This window comes from Dreissena polymorpha, chromosome 5 (assembly GCF_020536995.1).
Source record: "Dreissena polymorpha isolate Duluth1 chromosome 5, UMN_Dpol_1.0, whole genome shotgun sequence".
NCBI classification, from domain to species: domain Eukaryota; kingdom Metazoa; phylum Mollusca; class Bivalvia; order Myida; family Dreissenidae; genus Dreissena; species Dreissena polymorpha.
Window position 1 is genome coordinate 38,231,252 of NC_068359.1, and position 26,991 is coordinate 38,258,242.

General features: G+C 34.0%; 3 protein-coding genes across 4 annotated transcripts in view; 1 reads left to right on the forward strand and 2 right to left on the reverse strand.

Moving 5' to 3' along the window:
* Positions 1–26,991, reverse strand: part of LOC127881652 (adiponectin receptor protein 1-like) — a 503,063-nt gene that overhangs the window by 155,423 nt on the left and 320,649 nt on the right. The gene's annotated exons all lie outside the window — the stretch shown is intronic.
* On the reverse strand, positions 2,836–23,980 carry LOC127881604 (uncharacterized). Its single transcript, XM_052429611.1, has 4 exons — positions 23,709–23,980; positions 16,846–17,019; positions 15,160–15,282; positions 2,836–14,932 (listed from the first exon to the last, which is right to left on the reverse strand). Exons 2-4 carry the CDS (start codon positions 16,949–16,951, stop codon positions 10,746–10,748), a joined length of 4,416 nt encoding a protein of 1,471 aa, XP_052285571.1. The 5' UTR covers positions 16,952–17,019; positions 23,709–23,980; the 3' UTR covers positions 2,836–10,745.
* Positions 17,970–25,607, forward strand: LOC127831164 (uncharacterized). Its single transcript, XM_052356158.1, has 3 exons — positions 17,970–18,000; positions 24,744–25,088; positions 25,280–25,607. Exons 1-3 carry the CDS (start codon positions 17,970–17,972, stop codon positions 25,570–25,572), a joined length of 669 nt encoding a protein of 222 aa, XP_052212118.1. The 3' UTR covers positions 25,573–25,607.

The following is a 26,991-nucleotide window of genomic DNA, read 5'->3' on the forward strand; positions in this document are numbered from 1 at the left end:
TGATTTATTAATGATTGTATTGTGAAGTATTGCATAAACTAAAAGAGGCTGTTTGTTGATGTCATTTTAAAATGATTATTGGTATAAACTGTCAATTATTTAATATCAATCAATACAATTAACATGCAGAAAACAAATATGTTTGTCAGAATTGAATTGTACTTAATGAAATTTGCTGAAAAGCAATTTGCAGTCAAAACAGCATTATCATGGCATTTTTTTCACTATAATTTTGCATTAGACAATTTAGAGCTAGGTCAAGATTTTTTATATGTATTTACTCTTGTCTCATTCACGTACATGTATTAAGCTATATGTATTTCGGATATCTCTCAGACCATGCAGGAGACGGTTGTACCACAGTCAGACTCTGCCTACGTGACCATAGTGTCAGGGATATACAGGGGCAAGGTAGAGACAGCTATATCTCCCTAAAATATGTTACACTTGTATATATATTCCTGCTGGCTTCTTGACATAATGTTTGCTTAAGTTGTAATCTTGTTGACAGGATTGGTAAAATAATATGTTTTTGCAATAATGTCTATTGTTAGCTTGACTATTCTCCCAATAGTCCAAGTTATACTTCTAACCCAAATGTTGATGTTTGGTCGTCATTGCCGTTGGCTTTCTGGTATTGCTCGAGTTAAGTGCCACATCTCCATATCAATGATTATGATACAGCTATTCAAATGAATCTTCATAAATTTGTTTAGGGGCCATTATGTGAAGTCACTGTCCAAGTTCCATAACTCTGAAATGCAATTTAGAAGAACTATACCCCTTTTTTTCTTTAATAATTAGTTACTGTAAATGTGCAACGTCTCCATATGACTGTTTCTACTATAGGTATTCAAGTTAAACTTCACGCATATGTTTGGGGAAATTGTCTGAAATCACTGACCACGTTTCATAAATTTGACCTGCAAGATGGCACAATTATGCCTCATTTTGTTCTTTAAAAAAATATAATTGACATTTTTCATGCAACTTCTCAATATCTCTATATTTACTATGCCTCATTTTTTTACTAAAACAAATATAGTTTACATTGTTCATTCAAAACTCCTCATCTCTATATTTACCACGGATAATAAAATTACATGTTGCAAATTTTATTCAGAGTCTTGATGAAAATATATAACCAAGATCTATTATTGTGGCCAGTTTTTTAGCAGGATTATAACCCCTTTTGTACAATGTGACCTTCACACGTGTCTTTTTGATCATCATGCAAGGTCACTGACCAAGACCAATGTCTCTGATCTGCAATTTAGGAGAATTCTGCTCCTTTTGTACAAAGATTCAGGTTCACAATCGCACACTAATTTGTGTGTGTAGGTAGCATACATGCATCTAAATTAATTGGTGACTTTTGTTTAATCCTGATTTTTTGGAAGGCTAATCTTCTTGTTAAAAAATAATAAAATAATTTAATTACAAAAAAAAATCAATTTCAAGTTTGCATATATTATGAAATTACTAAATATATTTAACTTCAAATATGTCTTTGTGGTCATTATATCAGGAGGCTGACCGGAAATGTATGTTATACAGAAAAATCGTAGAAGGTGCTTTCCCAAGACAGCTTTTGTAAAAATTGCATGCAACAGGAACTTTTTAATATAAATGCTTCAGATATTCAATTGAAACGTGGATCATAATGTGATTCATATGCTTCTTAAGATAGTAAAACAGTTTCTGACCGATAACTTTAGTTTGGATAGAGGTACTGTGCTATAATTTTATTAGTGGGTATCTTACATGCATACCTAGGGTGGGATTGCATTTGGGGCCAGTTGGGTCATGACCACTGTTACTTAAAATAGAAAATGGTTTCAGCTCAATACCTTGTGTTTGGAACTTTGTGTGAATGTAGATAACATGCAGAAATTGCTTTCTTACTTATTTAAAGTCAATTAAATTTATTGCAAAATATTAAACAATTTAGCTTCTTGGCATGGTCACATTTCTTATTTTAATTTATAAATTTTAGCTTAAATACACGATATAACTACCTAAGATATTCAACTGCAAAGCACTTTCGTGGTTATTATATCATGTGACTGACAGGAAATGTACATAATAGTACATAAAGGAAAAATACCAAAGGCGCTGTCTTGGGACAGCTCTTTTTGTAAAATGTTGATTACCACTTGTCCGTACAATAGTGATATTGGTAAATCAAAATTCAGAGCTGGGCATACAGACAATTTATGTCAAAACATTGATATTTACTTTTGTATGAGATGTTAGAGTAAAGAATTTTCTATAAAAGTAAATATTTTTATTTTCCATACGCATATACTGCTGTCACATATTACTACATGGATATCTTGATGTTCAACTTAATAAAACCAGAAATAGTACCATAAATTGTATAATATCACTATTATTAACCTGTTACATTTACTTTCATTTAAGTCAGCCATTCCACTTGTACATTCTTTTATTATATATTTTTTCAGATTGCTCATGTACTGGAGAGACAAGTATTGAGAAGTATTCTGCCATGTTACAATTGCTTAGCGATAGAGACAAAGTGGTACAGATGGATTACGATTCTATATGTGAATTTGTAGGGAACAATAACGAAGAATTTGACTTCTGTAATTTGATTTCTATGAGCAAAACGTTATAGGAAAACTTGCAATAAATCAGCATGTACAAAGATATTAATTTATGATGCAACTCTGCATGCTGATTTTTACATATTTTTTTCTTATGGACTGGTTTCATACTTATTCATATTTTGCCAGTAAATATCTAAATAAATGTAAATATAACACAAAGTCTTTCCAAGTGCAATGTTTTATGTCATTTCACAATAGCGTGTATATGGTACATGTATATAAGATACCAATTAAGAATTGTAAAGCATACAACACAGAAATAAACATGAAACAACATTTATACAGAAGACTTTTAATAAAACCATAATTGTGAATGTCATCTAAAAATATATCTGAACTATGAAATGTGCAATGCTGTGAAATTTCATTCCAATACTACAACACAAATTCATGATTTTCTAATACTTAAATAACTTTTGTATAACTGCATTTCGTGTAAACAGAACTTTATAAAATGTATAACTTTTGTATAACTGCATTATGTGTAAACAGAAACATATAAAATGTATAACTCATGTGAAACGATATTTGTCTAACACTCCAAATCTTTGCTTGAAAATAGCGCATGCCTCAAGTAAATTTAAGTATGAAGACCATATACTGTTGTATAAGTCTGAATAAAATGTATGTTTGTCTGTCTGTTAATTAAATGGATTTAATGGAATGCAAGATATTTTTGTATTGTTCAATATTTTATTCATGCATTGACAAATTAACAAAATACATTTTATCATTATAAATAAGGCAACAACAAATTGATCAGATGTTCGTCTGATTTTCTGCTTCAATTAAAAAAGGTAAGTGAAATTAAAAAAAAATACTTTGCCTCCTATGCAGCCACTATTTGTGCACCATACAGCTATTCTATAATGAAGCATTTAGCTGTTTGGTCATGTCAACAAAGATGTCATTTTCCCTTACTTTTTATGTTGTAAATATTTTGGTAGATTTTTATCTCTTAGCGGCCACTAGTTCTTACTATGAAATGTCACCAAATGGTTTCAGTTTAAAACGGCAAATGGTTTGGCAGAAATTTTTAATGTATATATGATCTTTTTTCGCTCTGCTTCTTCCGCTCGGGCCCAAATCGAGCGAGCAACTGATCAATTTGTAAAAGTATATAATATGAGACAGACCATATTTGACATATGGACATAACCAACTAGTAAACATTTAACTTACATTTCCTCTATAATCGTGAAGTTGTATTGATGAAAAAACATCAAAAGCAAGATGGAATGCAGTAACCATAAGGAATAGGTGACTCCATTGTGCACCTCATATACGATTAATTCACGGGACGTACTGTGTATTTATCACACGATTTATTTGTTCAACTACAAATTAAAACAAAATAGTGTCACAGGTGTTGGTCGGACTGCATAGTAGTATAAGATTGATAAACCATAAAAGAACGTATACATTCTTAATAAAGAGGAAATCTACAACATGCAGAACATTTCTAACAAGCAAATTCATTGAATTTATATCCCCCGCCAACATGCTTCTGGACACAAAAAAAAGTTATATTTGACACTAAAAAAGCATTTTTTTAAGATACAAAGGGCCGTAACTCCGTTATTAACAGATGGTGTACAATGCAATATGGCGTGCATCATCCTCTTATCCATATATATATACTCCTACCAAGTTTCAATGGAATCCGCCAAAGCACTTCTAAGGTATGACTTCGGACACATAAGTTCCGGACGGACGTACGGAAATCGGAAGGACGGACGGACGAACAACACCAAAACAATATCTCTCCGCCTATGGCGGGGGATAATAAACAGCTATGCACAAATGAAACAAGATACAAAGGGCATGATGATGAAGGCCGGAGATAAATGGAGCAGGGATATTTCATGCTGAAAATCATTTGTGAACAATGTAGTGCAAAAGAAAAAGAATCAAATTTTCAGAGTGAGGCAAGCCCAGGGTCAGGCAAAGTGACATACAATATAGTCACACTATTGAAAAGCATCAACGAAAAACTTAAAAATGCGTTAATGACGGATTGTAAAAAGCTGAAGGCGCTTGTACATGAAAGTTTTTATCGAGCTGAGAAAAGAATAACTTAATACAGTCGTCCAACGAGTGCTCTTTGAAAAGGATGCCGAAAACGCCAAGACAAGCACACAATTTAAGTAGTTACACTTACAAAAGGTCGATGGTGAGCGCCGTAATAAATGAAATGTCAAGAATCTGCTAATATAAGATCTTCAGATAAGTAAATCAGAACATTACAGCAGACAAAAACATACATTTCGAAGGAAAGAGAAAACTGAAGCATACCATTAAATAGGTTAAACAAACATAAAACGCTTACAGTGACCTGAACCTATCCAAAGCCAACATTGACATCAATCATTGGTCCTTGTGACAGAAAAACACATAGGCAAACAAGATAGAGACAACGAGATTAGTGTCATGAACAAATCATACTATTATGTTTCAACGGCGTAAGAAAAACAAATTCAATATGAGCTTTATTCAGGAAGAACACTCTCACGCAGATGTAGATAACATGACGTGGGATAGGCAATGGAGAGGAAACCTTTTCTTAAGCAGCACTTGTTCTTTCTCTCTAGGTGTTGGTATTTTTATAAAGAAATATTCAGAGTTTAATAAAAATATGGTATAATATCAGAAAATTAGTTTGTGTAAGCATCAAAAATTGAAAATAGAAATATAAGAAAAACTAATTACCGGTAAGTTTAATAGTTATAGTCCTTACACAGATAATACTGATTTTGTAATACATTTGGTAGGCATACACACATGTTTAATGATCATTCACTATTTTTGGAGGGGATTTTAACATCGTTTTAAACCATAATTTAGATAATGGAACGGTTCATAAGATATAAATAAAAAAATGTAACGAAAACTATACAAAATGATATAACAAAATTATCTATGATAAATTGCGTTTAAAAGATCCACATAACAAGAGCTGTCAGAGGACAGCGCGCTCGACTATTCCAGTGCTTGACAGTATAACGTAAGCCATCTTGGAGAGGGGGGTATAATGTGGGTGTGTGGTCATTTAATAGATTATCTTTCAAAAAAAAGGAAAAAAAGAATTGTTTTTTTTTGGGAGGGGGGATTCTGGGGTGGAGCGTGTGGGATGGTTTGGGTGGAGTCCATTGTGGTATGTCAGGTAAGTGTTGTTTTGTCAAAGTATGAATCAAATGTGATCATAAATAAAGAAGTTATGGCGATTTACGCAAAATTTATTAATTTGACCTTGAGAGTCAAGGTCATTCAAAGGTCAAGATCAAACTCAACTTGCCAGGTACAGTAGCATTATGAAAGTATTTGAAGTTTGAAAGCAATAGCCTTGATACTTTAGAAGTAAAGTGGATCTAAACACAAAATTTAACAAAATATTCAAAGTTACAAAGACAAAAAAGGGCCATAATTCCGTTAAAAAGCCAACCAGAGTTATGCAACTTGCCCTGTACAGTCCCCTTCCGATAGTTAGCGAGTTTCCCAAGTCTAAAAAGCAATAGCTATGATACTTTAGGAGTCAAATGGACCAAAACACAAAACTTAACCAAATGTTCAATTATCTAAGTATACAAGGGGCCATAGTTCTGTCAAAATGCTTGATACAGTTGTCTGCTCTTGTTTAAAGATTGAGGTCATGTTGCTAAAGAAGTATGCAAAATATGAAAGCAATATGTTAAAGGACATAGAAAATATTTGAGATGGTACGCAAACTTTAACATAGATTTATCAATAATATGCATATTCTATGTGAAAAAAGGGCCATAATTCTTGCAAAATGCTTGATACAGTTGTCTGCTCTTGTTTATAGGTTGGGGTCATGTTGGTAAACAAGTATGCAAAATATGAAAGCAATGTGTCAAGAGACATAGGAAATATTTGGGGTAGTACGCAAACTTTAACATGTGCACGCTAACGCTAACGGGAACGCCGACGCCGGGGTGAGTAGGATAGCTCCGCTATATATATTTCATATATAATAGTTGAGCTAAAAAAGTTTACAAAGTACATTTCATTGACTTGAATTAGAACGACAATGGCTAGTAAACAGTAATGATTTAGAAAATTGCATTCAACTGTGTGAATCAAAAAGTGAATCAAATACTCTAAATGAAAAATTGAAAATATTATGAAAGGAATACTGCTACAAGCTATAAAAAGACAATAGGTTGTAGGTTCTTAAAAGAACACCAAGTATTATGCAAATCTAAAAAAGGCAAGCAGAAGCTAAAATGTTACAACAACTGAAAATAATAATAATACAGTATTACAAGATTAAACAGACATATAAAATCATACTGCAAACTTTCATAAAAAATCTTTCAAAAAGGAAAATATTATTGCTCTTAACAATTATGAACGATTCTATACTAACATATGCAATAATATAAGTCCATAATAAACGCAAAAAGAACAAAAATATATAAATGGTATAAATTCGCTAAGGTATTGCTAGACATACACAATGTTAATAAGTCAATTTTCAGATGCATCTCTCAATTTATTGATAAAACATATACAGATATTAAGCATAATGTTGGTAGCTCTTGTATAATATTAGGCATCAATAACCAAACTGAATCGCAAAAACAAAGCATAATAACTCCAATGGACCGGAAAAGATACCATGGAGGCCAGTTTTTCACTTTTAAATGTTGATTAAAAAATATCTTTTAAACCCATTGGAAACCTTTCTTAGATAATATTATCCGTAAAAATCAAGGCAGATTCATCAAAGGAAGGTACATTTTCAAAAATTAAAGACTTTTGCAATAAATTATTTTAAAAAATGATGAAAATAATTAAACCAGTATCATTTTTTTAAAGTTTATAGTTTTAAATATATAATTAATCTGTATGTAATTGATAATTCAGAAATCATATACCGGTAATACAATAAAATTATCAAAAGCAATACCAGTCTGATTGAATGGAAAAATAAACTAAAAGAAAATGATAATAATTATTCCATACCACAATACACGGCTAACAAAATAAAAGAAACACACAAATGTTTGAAAGCTATTGCATACATCACTCAGACTAACGCACAAGGTATTAACCAAAGTGCCATCTTATCTTAAATATTGAAAAAAGTTTGTGAAACAAGTAATCACTTTATGTGTATTTAAATTGAAATTTTGAATTGAAATGATGTTTTGGACATATGTGTATATCACCAAACAAATACTAAGAAAACTCTTAAAACAAAATACAGCAACAAATTTACACTAAAATCTAGTAACGAATAAAGCCACAGTGATAACAAATAAACGAAATATACATAATTTATACAAATCATACTGCAAACTTTGACAGATTTTTTTTGCAAAGAAACAATATTAATATAAACAATTCTGAATGATTCTATACCATGATAAGTCATAATATAAGATCAAAACAAACTCAAAATGAACAAAAGTATCTTAAAAAGTATAAATGCGATAAGGCATTGCCAGAAATAAACAATTAAAACAAGAAATGTGTTTGTCAGAAACACTATGTCCCCTTCTGCGCCGCTTTGATTTTTTTTTACCTTGAATGATGACCTTGACCTTTCACCACTCAAAATGTGCAGCTCCATGAGATTCACATGCATGCCACATATGAAGTTGCTATCTTCGATATTGCAAATGTTATGGCAAAATGTTAAAGTTGGGGCAAACAAACAGACCAACAGACCAATAGACAAGGCAAAAACAATATGTGGTGGGGGGCATAAACATCCATGATCAGGGGTCGTATTCCAGAAGCATCATAAGCTAAATTATATTCTTATCATTTAATTGGGAAATTTTCTTAAGTGTTTCATTTCATATTGCAATATATTGGCATCAAGATATACATTTAAATAACATCATAATGCCAATGTTATTTTATGAATACCAAAAAACACGTGTTTCCTTATTTAGTAAAGAAATACAAAACAAAGTAATTTTGAATTTAAGTGACATTATTTCAGAAATGACTTAAGATGATTCTGGAATACCACCCCAGAAGGCTTCTTTGCCTTTTTTAAATAAAATATTTTAGACAGATATTAAGCAATATGCTGTTAGCTCATTTTATAACATACATTAATAGCCTAAGAGGATTGCATAAAACAAAGCATAATTACTCCCTAGGACCTGATATGTCACCCTGGAGGCCTTTAAAACTATGGTTACAAAATAGCTGTAAAACTATTGCAAATCGCATCGCATAAAACCTCTCTTAAATCATATTATCTGTACAAATAAAAGTAGATTCATCAAAGGAAGGGACATTTGCGATAACGTGAGACTTGTGCAATACATTATTTAAACATTTCATGGAACTAAGGAAACCTGTCTAACTTTTTAAACGTTTATAGTTTTACTTTTAAAGATATGATTAATCTTTATGAAATATATAATGAAGACATAATATAATACAATACAATTGTCAAAAGCATACCAGTCCGGTTGAATTAAAAAATAAACAAAAAGAAAACGATAATAACTAGAAATGGCGCGGCAGAGGCCGACGCGTATCCCCACGGCGCATGTTTTACCCAGGGCCGCCCCAGGGTTAGTAATGGGGCCATGCAAAGTTGAGATTGACCGTATTGTCATAAGAGATGGTCAGTATCACTTTGAAGTAAATCGGTGTAGAAATAAAGAAGTTTATGTAAAATAACATAAAAAATGAGTGAAAATCTCTGACCCGGCCCCACCCCAACCCCCATAACTTTTGATCCAGGGTTAGGATTAAAATTCCAAATAGTGCACGGTCGCACATATGCTCATAGCTACCATGTGTGTAAGTTTCAAGGTTCGAATGCTGATAGTGTAGGAGGAGATAGTGGCCAGGACGGACGGACAGACAGATGGAGGAGATAATCCCACGCTTTTTTTATATTATTCTATACCACAATACACGCTTAAAAAATAAAATAACATCGAAATGTTTGGTTTGAAAGCTATTGTACATATCACTTACACTAACAAACAAACCTGAAGGTTTCAAACGATTTGATAAATGAAAAAAAACATGCTGAATTATCCAGAAATTAACCAAAGAGTCATCTCATCTTGAAAAATGAAAATGCAAAACATAAAATGTTAAAGACAGGAAAAACAAATGGATTTACAAAAAGTTAGAACTTAAACAACCCACATTAAAAAAAAACTTGTTGGATTTCGACATAATGTAACATCTGTCCTGGCTTAACAAAAATGCATATATGTAAATGATATTTTGGATATACATGTTTGTGCAGATCACCAAACAAATTCTAGTTTTAAGCCCACTTTAAGAAAAGGAGAAAATAGGGAAATAAGAAATCTCGTAAACAAAATACAGTAACACATGTTCACTCAAATCTAATAACTAATGAAGTCACAATGATCAAAAATATCATTATTTATACTGTCGCAAGTAGACTAACTGAAATCTCCCATTAATCTTGATTAAAGTATACTAACAGACTTTGCTAAATGCACATTAACTGCCAACCTAGCCATTCTAACCCAGCAATCTGATTTTCACTCAAAAATTCGACTCGCGACAAATCAAACCTCTTTATTACACAATGAACAATGATCCCAATTTAACTTTGGGGAATAAATTAATGTACACAATGTATGAATTCACATACATAAGCTTCCAATTAAGAAAAAAAGAAGTGAACACAGAGGGACAAGTCTATATCTGTATGTTGACTCCACCATTTAAATCAATTTTATTTAGTTGCAACTCTATAATTGAATTAAAAATGCCAAACATGGAACCTAGCTACTTGGTATAAACGGGTATAAACGGATGCTCGTCTTTTTCTGAGTTATTGCACAATTGTTTGATCAATTATACCAAGTTAATGTGCGGATATGGCATCCTTCCCGAATTTGACCTCTTAAGTGTTCCATATGTAGACGAAACGGTGTCTCCACATGGTGAACATTGGTTGTCAGTTATTTGACAATTGTGTGATGAACACCCACATTTTACCATTGTCCTCTAAATGTGACATATGAGCTTTGACACTGTGTTATCATTTTCATTTATGATTTTTTATCATTTGATAATTATTCCACAAAGAAAAATATGTGTTGTGTTTATGGTTTTTGCAGTCATACCGAATCAGTAAACCCTTCGTCCTCCGGACCAATTCAGTTCATTTTTATCGACGTAGTTGCCACAGGGGCAATGTGCCCCATCCTGCTTGCTTGTAAATTCTAGTGACCTTCTACACTTAAAACATTGATGACTGCTCATGAGTTTAACGTTGTGGGCTTCGTATCCATTTTTCATTGTGAACAATAAATTGAATTCTACACTTTGCCCTTCAAATTTTCTTCCTTCAAGGTCATTAAAATGCGGCACAAAACGAGCAGACACATTCTTATTGATATCCAAGTTAAGCAGTATTTTCCCAAACCATTTGTTGGAATTGGGAGAAGCTATTTTCCCTGTACATACGTATAAACTTCTTTCATGATTTCGACCAGGTAACGAGAAAAATTCCCTTGGAGGGAAACTAAAATCTGGTGTCAGCCGCTTTATTCCGTGACCTGTTTCTGCTAGCCACTCGCACCTGTATACATGCATACCACCTTGGTCAATGTTTTTCAGTATTTCTGTTCTCTCAACGAAAGCTTTGTCAATACAGTCACTTCTTACAAGACCAGTGTCTGTTCCAAACCCGAGAAGGCTGTAGCAAACAAAGATATAGAACCGAGATATGTTGGATGCAGTGAGTTGCTTCCACAACTTGACTTTCAACAAAACCTCTTCTAAAGTAAACTCAAACACCTCGCTGCGAATTGCATTTAACCACTCCAAAAAGTCAAAGTTAATTTGGTCCTTATCAGCATATGAAATTGTGTTTCGTCGTATTGACATTTCCCGAAAGTTGTCTTCATACAATTGCACAATTTCAATTATATCCTGTTTGTTAGCACCCATTGTACTCCTTGACTTTGATAGTATTTGAAGCCGTCGTTTGCTTATGGAGCCTAATTGTGATAGCCTCTGAATCAAATTAATTTGATGATCGCCGAAAATTGTATTGTATTTTTGTTCTTGTGAGGTGAGAATATTAACAACGTCTGGTTGCAGCATTTCTCCATGGGCACATTTTCTTATTAATAATGGAATGATTTCTACACAATAAGCCAAAAAGTTAACTTCCTTATCCATGTTTACTTTTCTAAAATCTAGATTGTTTACTTGCATTTGTTGAACTACTTCACATGCCAAAAGTCGCACCTTAACCTCATCCGTATAATGGAACGTTTCCAAGATGTGACTCTTTGGTGCAATGTTTCTACTTTTTTCAAAATATTTGCATGCTTCAGATGCGCATCCAATAACTTGTTCGACCGTCATTGTTTTAAGATCCTTTTTCAAACTTCTGGATTGGTATGTAGCATACATATGGTAGATATGCATAATTTCTAAACGAATAATGTCATCAACCTGGGTTTCGGTACAATTTGTCAACTCATCACATATCTCCAGTGCTTTTCTGAAGCAAATTTCCGACTGTTCATATTCGTTTCTACAATATGCATAAAATCTACCCAGATGAGCGTGAAAACTTGGGTTGCGATCAAATTTTTCTACAAGTAGTTGTAAAATCATACAGCGCTCTGTGAAAAGGGGTGGGTCTCCAGGTATATCTGTTAAAAGCCTTGATACAATCGATTTTTTCCTCTTCCCGTTTTCCGTGCGGCAAAGTTTTTCTCTGATAATGAAAGTTTTTACTAAGATAGACCGTAGACAAGATGATCGCAAGTTGTTTTGTTGTGAAGAATAAACAACGAAATCTCTTGCCAAAGTCATTAATTGCTGGCATGCCGGACTACTGAGATCACTACTTCTTACAGTATGATGAGCCACTAGAAGCTGTCTAGAAAGAATTTGTTCTAGAATTTCTTTCGATACCAACCAGTGACGAATGCGAACATTGCCTTTTCTTGTTGTTTCATCTTCTACAACTAGTTCTCTTATAATTGCTGGAAGATCTTCCATGCCTTGTATGCACTCACATCTTTGTCCTAACAATTCTGCAAAAAAATGGCATGGTACGCTTGTGTGGCCATAATAATCTGTAAGTGCCAAAAAGCCAACGCAAATCTGCTCTGGTAGAAGAGAAAGTACATTGTCTTGTCCGAGTCTCAAATGTCCTTTCACGAATGACACAATTCCTTTAAATTCATGTTGGTACACAGTCATACCAAACTCATACAAAAGGCGCTTGTGTCCTGTTTTGACTTTTTCTCTTAACTGTCTTAGGCGTTTCCGCTGTTTTTCATCCCGGCAATTTGGTTCAAGCTTCAAACACAATAACTGTGCTTCTTTTGGTGTAATTTTTCCGGCTAAGAAAACAATATCAGTATCATCAATTGGCGTCTCATCATACAATAATCGTTGAACAAAAAAGATAACAGTGTTTGGTAATCGTTTGATCAAAGAAGACATCTTTACTTCTTCATCTACAAGCAGCAGGACTGGCAGGTCAGACTTTGCGTGCAAAAATTCAATTCGTTTCTCGAACTCTTTCTGTGCAAATGCTGGGTTCAATTTTATTTTTACACAAATGAATTCTGAATGCAAATTCCACAAAATTGATCGTGCCATCGTTGATCCTCCAGATCCAGGAGCATGGTACAATGTCAGATGTGAAGGTTTTGTTGTCTTGTTAAGGCGTTGTTTAAGTTTACCTTCAATATCCTTCTGGATGTCTCTTTGCACAACAGCTTCACGAACCAGCTCATAATACCAAAATGGACATTCTAATGTCCCGCCTTTATAAAACTCTTCAATGTGTGCAATCACCTGATCATCTTTGGTGGTTTCGTTTTTAAATGGCTGATTCATATATAAAACATCAAGATCTTCTGAAAGCCATGCTGCATCCATTGGAGAAATGTTACATTCATCTGTGTCTTTTCCATTTGGTAGTCTGAAAGAGTCTTTTGGAGTTGTGCCAATCAATGTTCTTTGTAAAGCGGAACACAGATATCTCATATCTAATTTGTAAGTCTTTAAATTTGTTTGAAATATTTCTTTTAAATAGTCAAATGACACTGGTACTTCTTCGAGTGCGTCACTTTGAATACATAGCATTAACCTTGGTGTGGAACCCAACTCATCATTAAGGCTATTCAAGACTCTAACCATCCGTTTTCCTAGTTCAATATTTTGAGGCCAAAGTAAAATCACCGTGATAGTTCTAAGATCATTTGCAAACTTTTCAATCTTGCGCAGTGGGTCTTTGATCCATTCTTTATGTTTTCTAAACCAGCCATTGGCATCTACAGTCACTGTTTCTTCGCTAAGCGATTTTGACAAAATACTGTCCTGCTTGTCACTAAATAGAAACCATCGTGTAGCTGTTTCTGCTAGATTATCAACAATCTCTCCGAGTTGAGTAACTTTAAGGCTACGATTTGAACTAATAACCGGCTGAACAATATTCAGTAAGCCTTTTTCCTTGCTTAACGGATCAAAGTCTAACACTGCTACCCACGGTACCAAACCGATACTGTCTAAATCAATGGTATAAGGGATATCACCAGCCATTAAAACAAAACTTCCCCTTGAAAAATTATTGACATCTTTTAAAAATTCCTCAACTTCTGGAATATTTTGCTCACCATTGTCCTGATGTTCATTATCGGAGTTTTTAACATCACATACTGGAATATCAATTTTGATTTGTTCTTTTTGTGTTACGTCTTTAACGTTCATAACAATACTATCATTTTGCTCATTTTGCGTTTCATTAGTTAGTGCTGAAGTGGTGGGGTTTGTCAGCACCTGTTTATTTTGTGTTACGTCTTTGACGTTCGTAACAATACTTTCATTTGGCTCATTTTGCGTTTCATGAGTTTGTGCTGAAGTGGTGGGGTTTGTCAGCACCTGTATGCCTTGATCATTATGTTCTTTTCTATCTTCAGATTTCTCTTTTATAATTGTTGAAGAATCCATTCTAAATCCAAGATCCATATTGGTACACTTTGATGTTAGAATGCCGCTTTCTGCCTTGTGCAAAGTATGTTTTGCGATTCCTTTGTTACGCAATTTTACACGTCTGCAGCCTTTTGGAAGTCTTTTTAATTCAAATGTATCAGATTTGTACATTAAAAAGTCATACAAAGACAAATTTGTGAATTCTTGAAAAGATTTAAAACAAGGTTGTTGTTCACTCAAAACAAGTTTTACTTCTCTATCCAAATCTTCATAGTCCATCCCTTTACTGCTTGTTCGTAGTAATGTTGAAATAATTTCTGTTCCCTCACAATCTTTGTCCTTTTTTGAACCTGTAAAAAGCAATAAAAAAAGGTCAAACTTGGGGTCAATATTTACTTAAACAGAAGACATACATGCTTACTTGATTCATGTAAGATTTTTTTAAACAACTAACTTTAAACTTCAACAAATATTTTATTATGCAATCGATGAGAACATGTTGAACTTTTTGGAACACACTAATATATGCCCATAACTGGATTTAGCAAAATATCAATTACAGAAAACGCATACATACTTGTGGGTCCTGATTGTTTATCTTCATTTCGTTGTCTCACTTGAACTTCTGTAAGAAGATCCTTCCCAAAGCTATGAAGTTCATCTCGAATGGTGTTTACCAGAGTTTCATTCCGTGCAGCATCTGTTATTTAAATAATTGATGATACAAATTTATAAGTTTTCTTAATTGAAGCTCACGTGAGGGAAAAAATAGGACACCTGAGCAAATCTTAGAAAAATGTTGTTACAATTCTAGAAGTCACATTAATGAGTAAATTTTTATTAATCATTTACAATATAATCTTGACAATATCTCGTCTGTAATTGGGTCAAGTGGGGTCCAAAACTATCTAACTGGGTCACATCTTATTAAAAACTTGTAACCACTCTCAAAGCCTCACTTTTTTACTTAATCTTAAAACAATTTGGTCAGATTCTTTATTGTCACAATATCTTTGACAGTTTGAATCATGGTCAGTGAGGTCAAAAACTATGTCACCAAGTCGTAATAGCCCATTGTGCATTTCTCTTTACTGTTAACTCCACTTTTGTTCCCTGTAAAAGATTTGAATGAAAGAGCTGTGCACCAACTGTCACATAATTAAACCATTGCTTCTGAGTAGCAAACACATGGTAAGCATATTGATCCCCAGACAAATGAAGCCAATTTAGTCGGCACCAAAGGCATTATTTTATGGGGGGTTTACAAGAAATTTAATAGAATCCACTTCACTTTGATGATGTCAAACTGTAAAATTCAAACTGGTTGCAAATTTTAGCCAGATTGGTGTTCGTGCCATTTTGTTAGAAAACACAAATGGGTACATGAAAACTCTTATTCAATTATCATAATTAAAAATGTAGAATTGCAAACTGTGATTATATAAATTGGTAAGTATAAGAGCAGTTTATAGAAGACTTTGTGTGTATTCAATCAAAGAACAACAATAATTACCTTAAGGATCATTTCTCCGAATTTATTTTTTTAATGACCCGTCTAATAGGTTCATTTTAATCAATTTATAAATCTCAACGTATGGCTGAGAAATACTTTGAGTATATTCTTTATGGCACACTGGTAATAAACTGCCTACAATCATAGGTTCAGTTAGTGCTCATTGACTAAACTTGATATTGTAACAATAGTGATGAAGAAGACAGACAGACAGACAGACATACAGACAGACAGACAGACAGACAGACAGACAGACAGACAGACACATACACAGACACACACACAGACACACACACACACAGACACATACACAGACACACACAGCCCCACAGATAGACAAACAGCCAGAAGTCCATGGTCATTCCAGCATACCCACTTTGCTTTGTATTGAGGGGTAAACATTTGATATTGACTTTGTGAACACCATGGCCGGCAAAGGATCATTCAGGTGAAGGCTCCTTAATATCTTAATCATGTTTGTTTAAATGAAATGTTACAGACTATTAACTACGTAAAAGACAGTCTCAAAATCACACTGTACAATCCAAATAAGAGCTAAATATAAGCGCCCTATTAACACAATTACACATCTGTTAATCCGAATTGTGAACTATAATACATGTAGTTACAATCAAGTGGTCTATACAAGGAATGCTCTTATTATTGCAAGAGCAATCAGAAGTTTTAATCTCTAAAAACTGTTTAAGTGTTGCCATATCAGTCAACCCTCTACAGATTCCTGTATCATACCTGCACATGCACAAGTAATTGACAAGTCACCATGATTGACCAAACTGGCACCTGGAAACAAGTTTACAGAGCTAGGTGCCCCGTAGTTGTAGGTGGGTCCTGCCATATCTGCAGGTCCAGGAAATGTATCTTTTCACTTTGACATTTCAGCACGGGGCTCTCAGAGCGTCAGGCCTGCAAATGTTTTACAAGAATAATCTTTAAAAAAAAAAGACATTTGGTTCATGATAAATTATGGTGCTCAAAAGGCTGGTAAATTAAATTCAAATAAATTAAATAAATGTTTAACACAGTATAAATATTAGACTCTCTTATAAGAATAGCACACATTAATATACTCTCACCCTATTGAGGAACTGTTATGTATCGGTGTTCGAGATACTAAAAATGTAATTTAAACATCCTTCTGATATATACCATCAAAATTAAAAAAAATATACAGTTAATAAGAACAAAACTATTGCAAATCATATAAGTCCCCTACCGGTGAAACTCCACCATTTTCAGCAATAGTTCTAGTCTATTTGTTGCCATAGCAACCATAATTCTTGACGTAAGAACAAAATGAAATGACGTGCATAATCTCCATATTGCCATCTATCCATGTTTGAAGTTTCATGAAAAAAATATGAAGAAGTTATCGCGGAATCCACTATTTTCACCAATATTTATAGTCTATTTGTTCATATTTCTAGTCTATTTGTTGCCATAGCAACCAGAATTCTTGACGTAGGAACAAAATGAAATGACGTGCATAATCTCCATATTGCAATCTATCCATATTTTAAGTTTCGTGAAAAAGTATTTTAAAGTTATCGCAGGATCTAGAAAAGTGTGACGGACTGACGCACAGAGAGCGAACCATAAGTCCCCTCCTGTTTCACCGGTATGGGACAACAATTAAATCACGTGCTCAATAGCCATGGGTATTTTTTATAGATCAAATCGATATTGACTTCACCCAACATTTTTAGAGCCGATTTATGATCGTTTGTCAATTACACGTGTCTCTTAACACAACTTAAGCCCGCCTACAGGCGGAGCGTCGTTGTGTTTGAAAGTCGATATTGGCCAATGAGAACGCACGCTTTGAATGAGCGACAGCATTCGTATGCAGTGAAATCATGCAGAAGACCCGTGACGTAATTGCCATAAGTGAGTTGCTTTGTGGCAGTTTGTAAGCTTTGTTATACCACCCTAATAGGACCCTACGGTTTACATCTCCACGATGAAATCGTGGCCATTTACTTAGAAAACTGATACTATCAACTTGCCAATAGAGAATCACATGCCAAAAATAGTTAAATATTTCCATTAGAGTTTAGTCCTTTTGGGTTTTGTGTATATATGACAAGACGTAAAAATAAATGCTATTTTTACATTTTTCTGTATTATTCTTTTGCCGCAGCACACTTCTGATTTTTTGCAAAAATGACCAATGAAAGTACAACAATGAAAAAATATCATGTGATCACAAAAACTATAAAATAAACAGTTAATAACGATGTCATTTAACCATATTTCAGATTAAAAAAGGTTTAATTGAAAATAAATAAACATTACCTTTATTAAAAGGATGTACAGGATGTTAAATGAGTTCAAAAACACAAAATTGTTGGAGTGTATATTATATTCCATAGTAGAAACACAGACAAAATGCAATGATTCTGCATTAACATTACACAGTAAGGTTATTCAACACTAGTGAATGTTTGAGCAAGTTCCACCAAATAGTTTTATGAAGAGTTAAAAACACAAAATGTTGGCAGTATATATTCCATAGTGGAGAAACATTCAAATGGCCATTATTCTGCCAAACTCGTTTCTTTACACTCATCTGAACATTTAGGTCATTTATATCTATGAATGTATGAGCATTATTCGCCAAATTTTTAAAATGTATGTGAAAATACAAGCTTTGGGACGTACATACAGTGAATTTTTGCCCCAAATTACAGCCTCTTACAGGCTGTTTTCCAATTGCAAATAGTAAAAAGGCTATTTCCAAATGGCAAAAAGTTACATTTTTTCCAAACATCTGGCCAAAATGTCCCCCAATATATGCCAAACTTTTCCAATAAACTCAATATTTGATTTATTGAGTTGACTTTTCATCCCTAGCACTTTGAGATATTAATTTTAGAAAGCAGTTAAACATGCACTTGTTTTTCTAATATTTATAATCATATTAATAGTGTTTTATTTTTCCTACTTTGATGGTTTATATAATTATCTCACCTATGAACATATGGGCGGACAAGTCATTGCTTAATTCCTTCGACTCTGTGGCAGCACAAAAACATTTTAATTACATTCTACAGTATATGCTGATAGCTATAGGACTCAAATAGTGAATATGACAATCATCATTGGTTCGTCTATAGAAATTCGATTTAAATGTTAAATCTAAACTGACAAATACCGCATTCCTACCTGCATGCTTTATCATTGCACAAAGTATTGTTTGGTTTCCCAAATGTTTATATCTTATCATTCAAGTGAATTTAGGTATGTGCAATGTGCACTATGAATTAAAAATCAATATATTGAATAATAACCACTATAAACTGACTGTCAATGTTACTGATTTTTTAATTTTGAACCAGTTACATAAGAACAATACCAAAGCTATACAAATGTTAAACAAGAGCACCGCCTTGCACGTGCAGACCGCTCATCTATTTTCTTTTTAAAGGTGAAGGGACTCTCATTTTCAATCACAAAGGAGGGAGGAGTGGAGTGAAGAGGGGTGCATTGTGTGGGGGTGTGGACATTTATTACATTATCTTCCAAAAATGCGAAAAAAAGGAAAAAAAAATCGGGGGGAGGTGAGGGGGGGTGGGGATTCTTGGGTGCGATGGTTGGACAGTATTTCAAACATAAAATAATAAAAATAAATATTTGTGTTTTTTAACCATTTCAAAAAAAAAAATTGGGGGGGGTGAGGTGGGGGGGTATAGTGTGAAAAATAGGGGGGGGGGGGGGGGATTCGGGTGAGGGGAGGGGGGGGTGAGGGGGTGGGGATTCTTGGGTGTGATGGTTGGACGGAATTTCAAACATAAAATAATCTAAATAAATAGTTTTGTTTTTTAACCGTTATAAAAAAATAAAATTGGGGAGGGGTGGGGTGGGGGGGTATAGTGTGAGGGTGTGGTGGTCATTTGTGAGATGATCTTAAAAAAAAAAATTGGGGGGGGGGTATTCGGGGAGGGGGGGGAGGGGGGGGGCACGGGCGATGGTTTGGGTGGAGTCTATTGTGGTATGTCAGGTAAGAGTAGTTTTGTCAAAGTATCAATCAAATCTAATCATAAATAAAGAAGTTATGGCAATTTTAGCAAAATTTAATAATTTGACCTTGAGAGTCAAGGTCATTCAAAGGTCAAGGTAAAATTCAATTTGCCAGGTACAGTAACCTCATGATAGCATGAAGTTTTTGAAGTTTGAAAGCAATAGCCTTGATACTTAAGAAGTAAAGTGGATCGAAACACAAAATTTTACCATATATTCAAAGTTACTAAGTCAAAAAAGGGCCATAATTCCGTAAAAATGACATCCAGAGTTATGCAACTTGTCCTTTTACTGTACCCTTATGATAGTTTGCGAGTGTTCCAAGTATGAAAGTAATATCTATGATACTTTAGGGGTAAAGTGGACCAAAACACAAAACTTAACCATACTTTCAATTTTCTAAGTATAAAGCAGGGTTCGACATTAATTTTTTATAGAGCAAGACCGTCGGACCAGCTCCTCTTAAAATGTACTAGCCCGAACCTGATGTCTACAAGACCATAAATGACATAATCATCGCAAATAAACACAATTGTGTAATGTAACTGTTTAATCAGGATTTATCAGTAAATAATCAGTGAACACCATATTTTTTTATGCAACTTTTGTTTTTGCTTTTCTTCGTCAAATTCAAGCCACGGGAACTGACTCGATTTTTCATCTAGGATTAAATTGACGTTTTCATGTTTCTTCATATTTACGTTTCGTGTCAGTTTTAGCGTCGGATTCTTTTTTATTAACTGATTAGTCGGACGAAAATCCGAACTTGAACAAAGCCATTCTTTTAATAACATTCTCTTGTCTGCTACGCAAATGTTTACATTGACGATACCGATTTTCGATAGAAGTCGTAAAATCATGCTCTACAGTTTTACGTCACTGCAGAAAATCATTAATATTCATGACAACTTTACCAATGGAGACCAGCAATTTCTGCAGGAAGCTCTACTTTGCGTCTAAAAAACCCGATGAATCATGTGAATGCTCCGCGTTTATTTAAATACACTAGTTTTGTTTTAACGTAAATAACAGATACGAGAGTAATTTGACACATTAAAAATAAAGGTTTTCACAGCAGTTAGTTATAGTTATATGAATCGGTATATATTTGTTTATGTGCGACCAGTCGGACAAGCTAGCCCGCAGTTTTACTAGCCCGAACACCGATCTTACTAGACAATGTCTGTCGGACGTGCCTTAGTGTCAAACCCTGTAAAGGGCCCATAATTCCGTCCAAATGTCAGTCAGAGTTACATAACTTTGCCTGCACAGTCCCCTTACGATCGTTAATAAGTGTTGCAAGTATGAAAGCAATACCTTTGATACTGTAGGAATAAAGTGGACCTAAACACAAAACATAACCAAATTTTAAATTTTCTAAGTATAAAAAGGGCACATAATTCTGTCAAAATGCCAGTCAGAGTTACATTACTTTGCCTGCACAGTCCCCTTATGATAGTTAGTAAGTGTTGCAAGCAGGGATCATATTTTTTTCGGTTTTGTCGGTCCTAGACCGATTGGGGTCATGAAAGACCGATTGAAAATCCCAAACAGTCGGTCTGATTCTGTTTGATAAAATTCCCATGTCATGAAATCGATTACACAGTGTACATGCTAACACACCCTAATGACACTCTTTATCTCGATTGGGTGTGATAAATCATTCGCTGCAGTCTCTAAACCGGTCAGGACTGGTTTATTGCACGTCAGACCAAGAATCAAAAACTTGTGAACAGCGGATTAAAGACCAGCCGAAAAGACGCGTCTGAAAGCACTGCGCTGTAACTATACAAAACATGCCGATACATTTTCCACCAGCGTAATAATCCGGTTATATAATTTTGAATGAAAGTCACAGATCTGATCGACAGAACAGCCGAAAACTATTTTTATGGGCGGAACTTCACATAAAATAGTACACAAGAAAATAATATACATTGTATAAATCTTTAGGAAAACCATGCTAGAATCGAAATCATTCGTGTACTTTATACTTTGTTGTTGAATAACTCACGACCGGAAAATTAAATGCGTGGTTTCAAATGTCTCGCTCTCGTGATTAATTCCCTACGCATCTTAACTATAGGCCGTGGGTTATTTGACAACAAACTATAATGTACACAAATTATTTCTTAATTATTTGGTGTGTTATTGTCAGTAGCCAACCTACGCGCAGACATTTGTTTGGTTCAGTGCATGTTTGTAAGCTATTATCGAGTCGACAACAATTTAAAACATCGGTATAGACTTATGAAAATGTCTGATAAAACAGCACACGAAACAACAATAAAATAGCAAATGATAAAACCAGTTGAGAAAACTCGTTCTGTTTAAAAAAAAATGCCCAAGGGAATTTTACTTGTACATTTATTATACCAACTTCATGAATGGCAAAATCCATGGTATATATTTTAATGTTATTTGTCATGATTTCGGACCTAAATTTTCGGATACTTTTCCCCCATTTATATCCGGACCGATTGATGTTGCGGGAAAATATGATCACTGGTTGCAAGTACGAAAGCAATAGCTTTGATACTTAAGGAATAAAATGGACCTAAACACAAAACTTAACCAAAATTTTCAATTTTCTAAGTATAAAAAGGGCACATAATTCTGTCAAAATGCACACCAGAGTTATCTAACTTTGCCTGCCCAGTCCCCTCATAATAGTAAGTAAGTGTACCAAGTTTGAATGCAATAGCAGCATTATAGCTTTGATACTTTCTGAAAAAAGTGGACCTAAACGCAAAACTTAACCAAAATTTTCAATTTTCTAAGTATAAAAAGGGCACATAATTCAGTCAAAATGCACGCCAGAGTTATCTAACTTTGCCTGCCCAGTCCCCTCATGATAGTAAGTAAGTGTACCAAGTTTGAATGCAATAGCATTGATACTTTCTGAGAAAAGTTGACCTAAACGCAAAACTTAACCGGACGCCAAAGCCGACGCCAAGGTGATGACAATAGCTCATATTTTTTTTTCAAAAAATAGATGAGCTAAAAATGTATTCATGTTACAAAATGTATTAAAGCTTTGTCAGCAAAACACCATTTGCTTTTATTAATAAAACGATGCATTTCATGTTTCATCATGATTTTCATTAATATTGTTGTTAGTTCATATTTGTGGTAAGTTTGACATTCATAACCAGGTAACATGATAATAAGTAAATAACATGATGATAAAAGGTAAAATTTATCTTTAGCTGAAAGTGCTTCTTGAACGATATTTAAAATATTTCAATTTAAAAACAATTTTTAAAAACCTTTTTTATGATAATATAATTCCTTTTAGTAGGCAATATACTAAATGTATTGACTTTACATATGGGTAATTCTAGAACTAGCATTTAAATTGTGTCCTGTAATGTGGACAATCCACACCAAAAAAACAACAGCGGTAAAGTGTTGCGGGTCTTATGATTAAAAAATAGTCATCATAAGTTGCTCTTTTAGCAGAATCTAGTCGAAACAATTATTTGCATACTGTACATTAACCAAATCGGTCTTGGCGTTTACGTCGATTATTCATTTTAAGTGAACCATTATGTTTTAATAATACATTTGTTTACCAATATGAAATTTCCTTCGAGCTGTTTCTCTATCTAAGATGGCGTCTGGAAATCCCACTTTCGATTCTATGACAATACATGTATCCTGCTTAAAACACAATGCAGAATCATATACAATCCAGGTTCTCAACTAAAATGAAGGCAAATTATTTTTTAAACGCAAGATTCGATCATGTGTGGCCCAGTTTAGCTAATATAAGGCTACGTTTTTATCGGACATATTTAATTGCTTGAAAAAATCTCACTCCGCGTTCAGCGTCTCAGACTAGTCGCCGGTCTCGGGTCGTTTCGCCCTTAATCCCGTTCGCCCTCTGTCACCCCGGGTCGTTTCGCCCAGGGTCGTTTCGCCCTTACAAGTGGGTTGTTTCGCCCTTATTTAATTATTATGTAATATTAGGCTTTTGTAAAGGATTCTTTCGCTCCGAATAGTATTTGTTTAACATATATGGAAAATTAAGATTTTTTATACAAATTTTATTATTAATTGCAATTTTAATTTAGTACTTGTTTGTCATATATGGGAAATTAAGATTATTTAATTATTACAAATTTGATGTTTGCTCAATTATCCGTTTGATTTTAATTGCAATTAATTAACGGAAACGTTATGATTCATTGTGTTACAAACGTAAAGTACTACGATTAATTAGTTTGGCAGAGGTATGATGCATTGATTTGCCAATTAAAATAATTTTGGGATCAATTTAACAATTATCAAACACACTTAGATCGGAAGACGTGTGATCAGATGATTGACTAATTACTAGCACAGAAACATCAAAAGGAGACATTATAAAGGCGTGATATTGTTTTTATAAACTTTAAGCCAGTTTGCATCTTTTGATCTCAAGATATTCGCCGAAAGTGTATATAAAAAGCAACTTGGCCATGGCAGCGTCATTCGTGAATTTATATTTCGACACGTTCTTATGGCAGACGAATTGTGTATTTCGTGTATCGGTTATCTACTACATATTAATCTCGCAATTAAGTGTTTTAAAAGCTTTATTAATTAACAATACATTATAATTATAGCTGCTTGGTTGGCTGTACGGCGCGTTTTTCCTGGCGTTACTATCAAGGGTTGTGTGTTTCACTGGACACAGGCTGATTGGCGAAAAGTCCAGGACCTTGGGTTAGTAACCACGTACAGACGTCGACAGGCACTGTACAACTACATGAGGCAGCTGGTGGCGTTGCCCTTCCTACCAGCTGCACACATACGGGAGACATTTGCAGCATTGAGAGACCGCGCGAACACTCCGCAGCTCGATGCCCTCGTGACATACATGGATCGTCAGTGGTTCCAGCACGTGCTGTTCAATCCTGAACACTGGTCCATATTTAGGCGTTCAGTACGGACAAACAATGATGTCGAAGGTAAATAATAGTATTAAAATGTGTGTAGCTCACTCAGTGAAATTGACTTATCATAAAAACGGAAATGCGATGTTCTTACTTGTACACCATATTGCTTATGAATATAATTAAATATAATTGATGCTTATGTGCATGTATAAAAATATCAAATCATATATTATTATCCATTATAATTTGTTTCTTTATTTCAGGTTGGCACCACAAGCTGAACACTACCGTTAGATATGGTGGCTGCTCCATCTACGTTCTTGTACCAACCTTGATGACTGAGGCAGAGATCGTCGCTATCGCAGTAGCTGCCGACGACCTGGATCGTGATGTCGCAACCAAATACACCAAGTTGGAGGAAAAGATACAATCCCTGTGGGACAAATACATGGGGAATGAAGTATCCACAACACATTTCTTAAAGTCCGTGTCCAGATTGTACGGGCCGTCCGACGACATGACGGCAGACTCAGTTGTCGGATTGTCTGGGGAGTGAAGTGGATAGTGTTATCAAACAGACGATGAAGTCTGTTACGGACATTAAAATAAGCAAAACTAAAAAAAAAGTTGTTGTAAAATACAAAGTTTATATCAACTGATTTTATGTGTATTCTACCACATTGTATTCAATGTAATTTTGATGTGATTTGCTAAGTTGTTTTATGTTAGGTAAAATAAGATGTATGTCAAATTAGTGTATATGTGTGCTAATGACTAACGAGTATATATTTTTTTATAGATAAGAATACATGTATTAATTAAACAATATTGACATTAAAAATGCAATATCTTTAATAGTATTTAGGTGTTATCATGTTGTTGTTAATGTTTTCGATATATTGACCAAACACGTACCGACATAATGTTTATCGTAACTGTACCCAGTGCTTTTGCCTACCAGCGCATCGCGCATGCGCGAAAATTCGGAATCAAAACAATTACAATGAATTGGTCTATTTTCTATAACTATAGCAAAGATAAATTTATACAATTTTAGGGAATGTTAAAAAGCCAGAAAGACTGTTTTTATTCATACTAAAATTATAAAACAATATAAAGTTCTTGTTTTTTAAATAAAATAAATTAATTTTATATATAATAAATTAAATGTTTCATTGCTAGTATCATTAGTTACCATATTAAATAATTGTTTTTATATATATTCAGGTTACTATGGTCACATCATCCACAACACACAGTAACGATGCTGACCACTTAGCCATAGAAGTTATGAAAGTCAGAGAAGAGTTCAAATCCAGTGTCGCCTTATTTATCCCTTCCATTATTTAAGCCTTTCAGTGGTGGTAATTGGATAAATGGATTATCATCTCAAAGGTTTTGAGTAATCAGGTGGTGATAATTGGACATGATTATCTGCTCAATCGAGTAATGTCATTGAAAATTAGGCACTGGGGGGCAAATGTCCACTTCTAAAATAAGCACTGGGGGGCAAATGTCCAGATGCAAAATAAGCACTGGGGGGCTTATATCCTACCTGTCATTTCTACTGGGGGGCAATTGTCCAAATGTTCAATTTTTCATTGGGGGGGTTTTGTCCTGGGGGGCTTATGTCTGGATCCCCAATTAAACACCGGAATACAAAGGCTAACACGATTTTAAGATTGATGCAAACAATCAAATCAAACCAATTAAATTAAATTAATTTATTTAATGTGTCAAAGTGTTAGTTTTCCTAGACAGACAGACAAGACTTTTTTTTAGAAATTTCCTATTTTATTTCCATCGTCAAAATAATATATTTCGTATATAACATATTATGTTTAAAATTACACAAAAGTAGTATATATGTTGTCTTTTGTCCCGATATTAGTTATGGTACATAGCATCTATAAAGACTATGGATGGTGTGAAAAATATGTTTAAAACAGTGTCAATTTCGATATATATTATATTA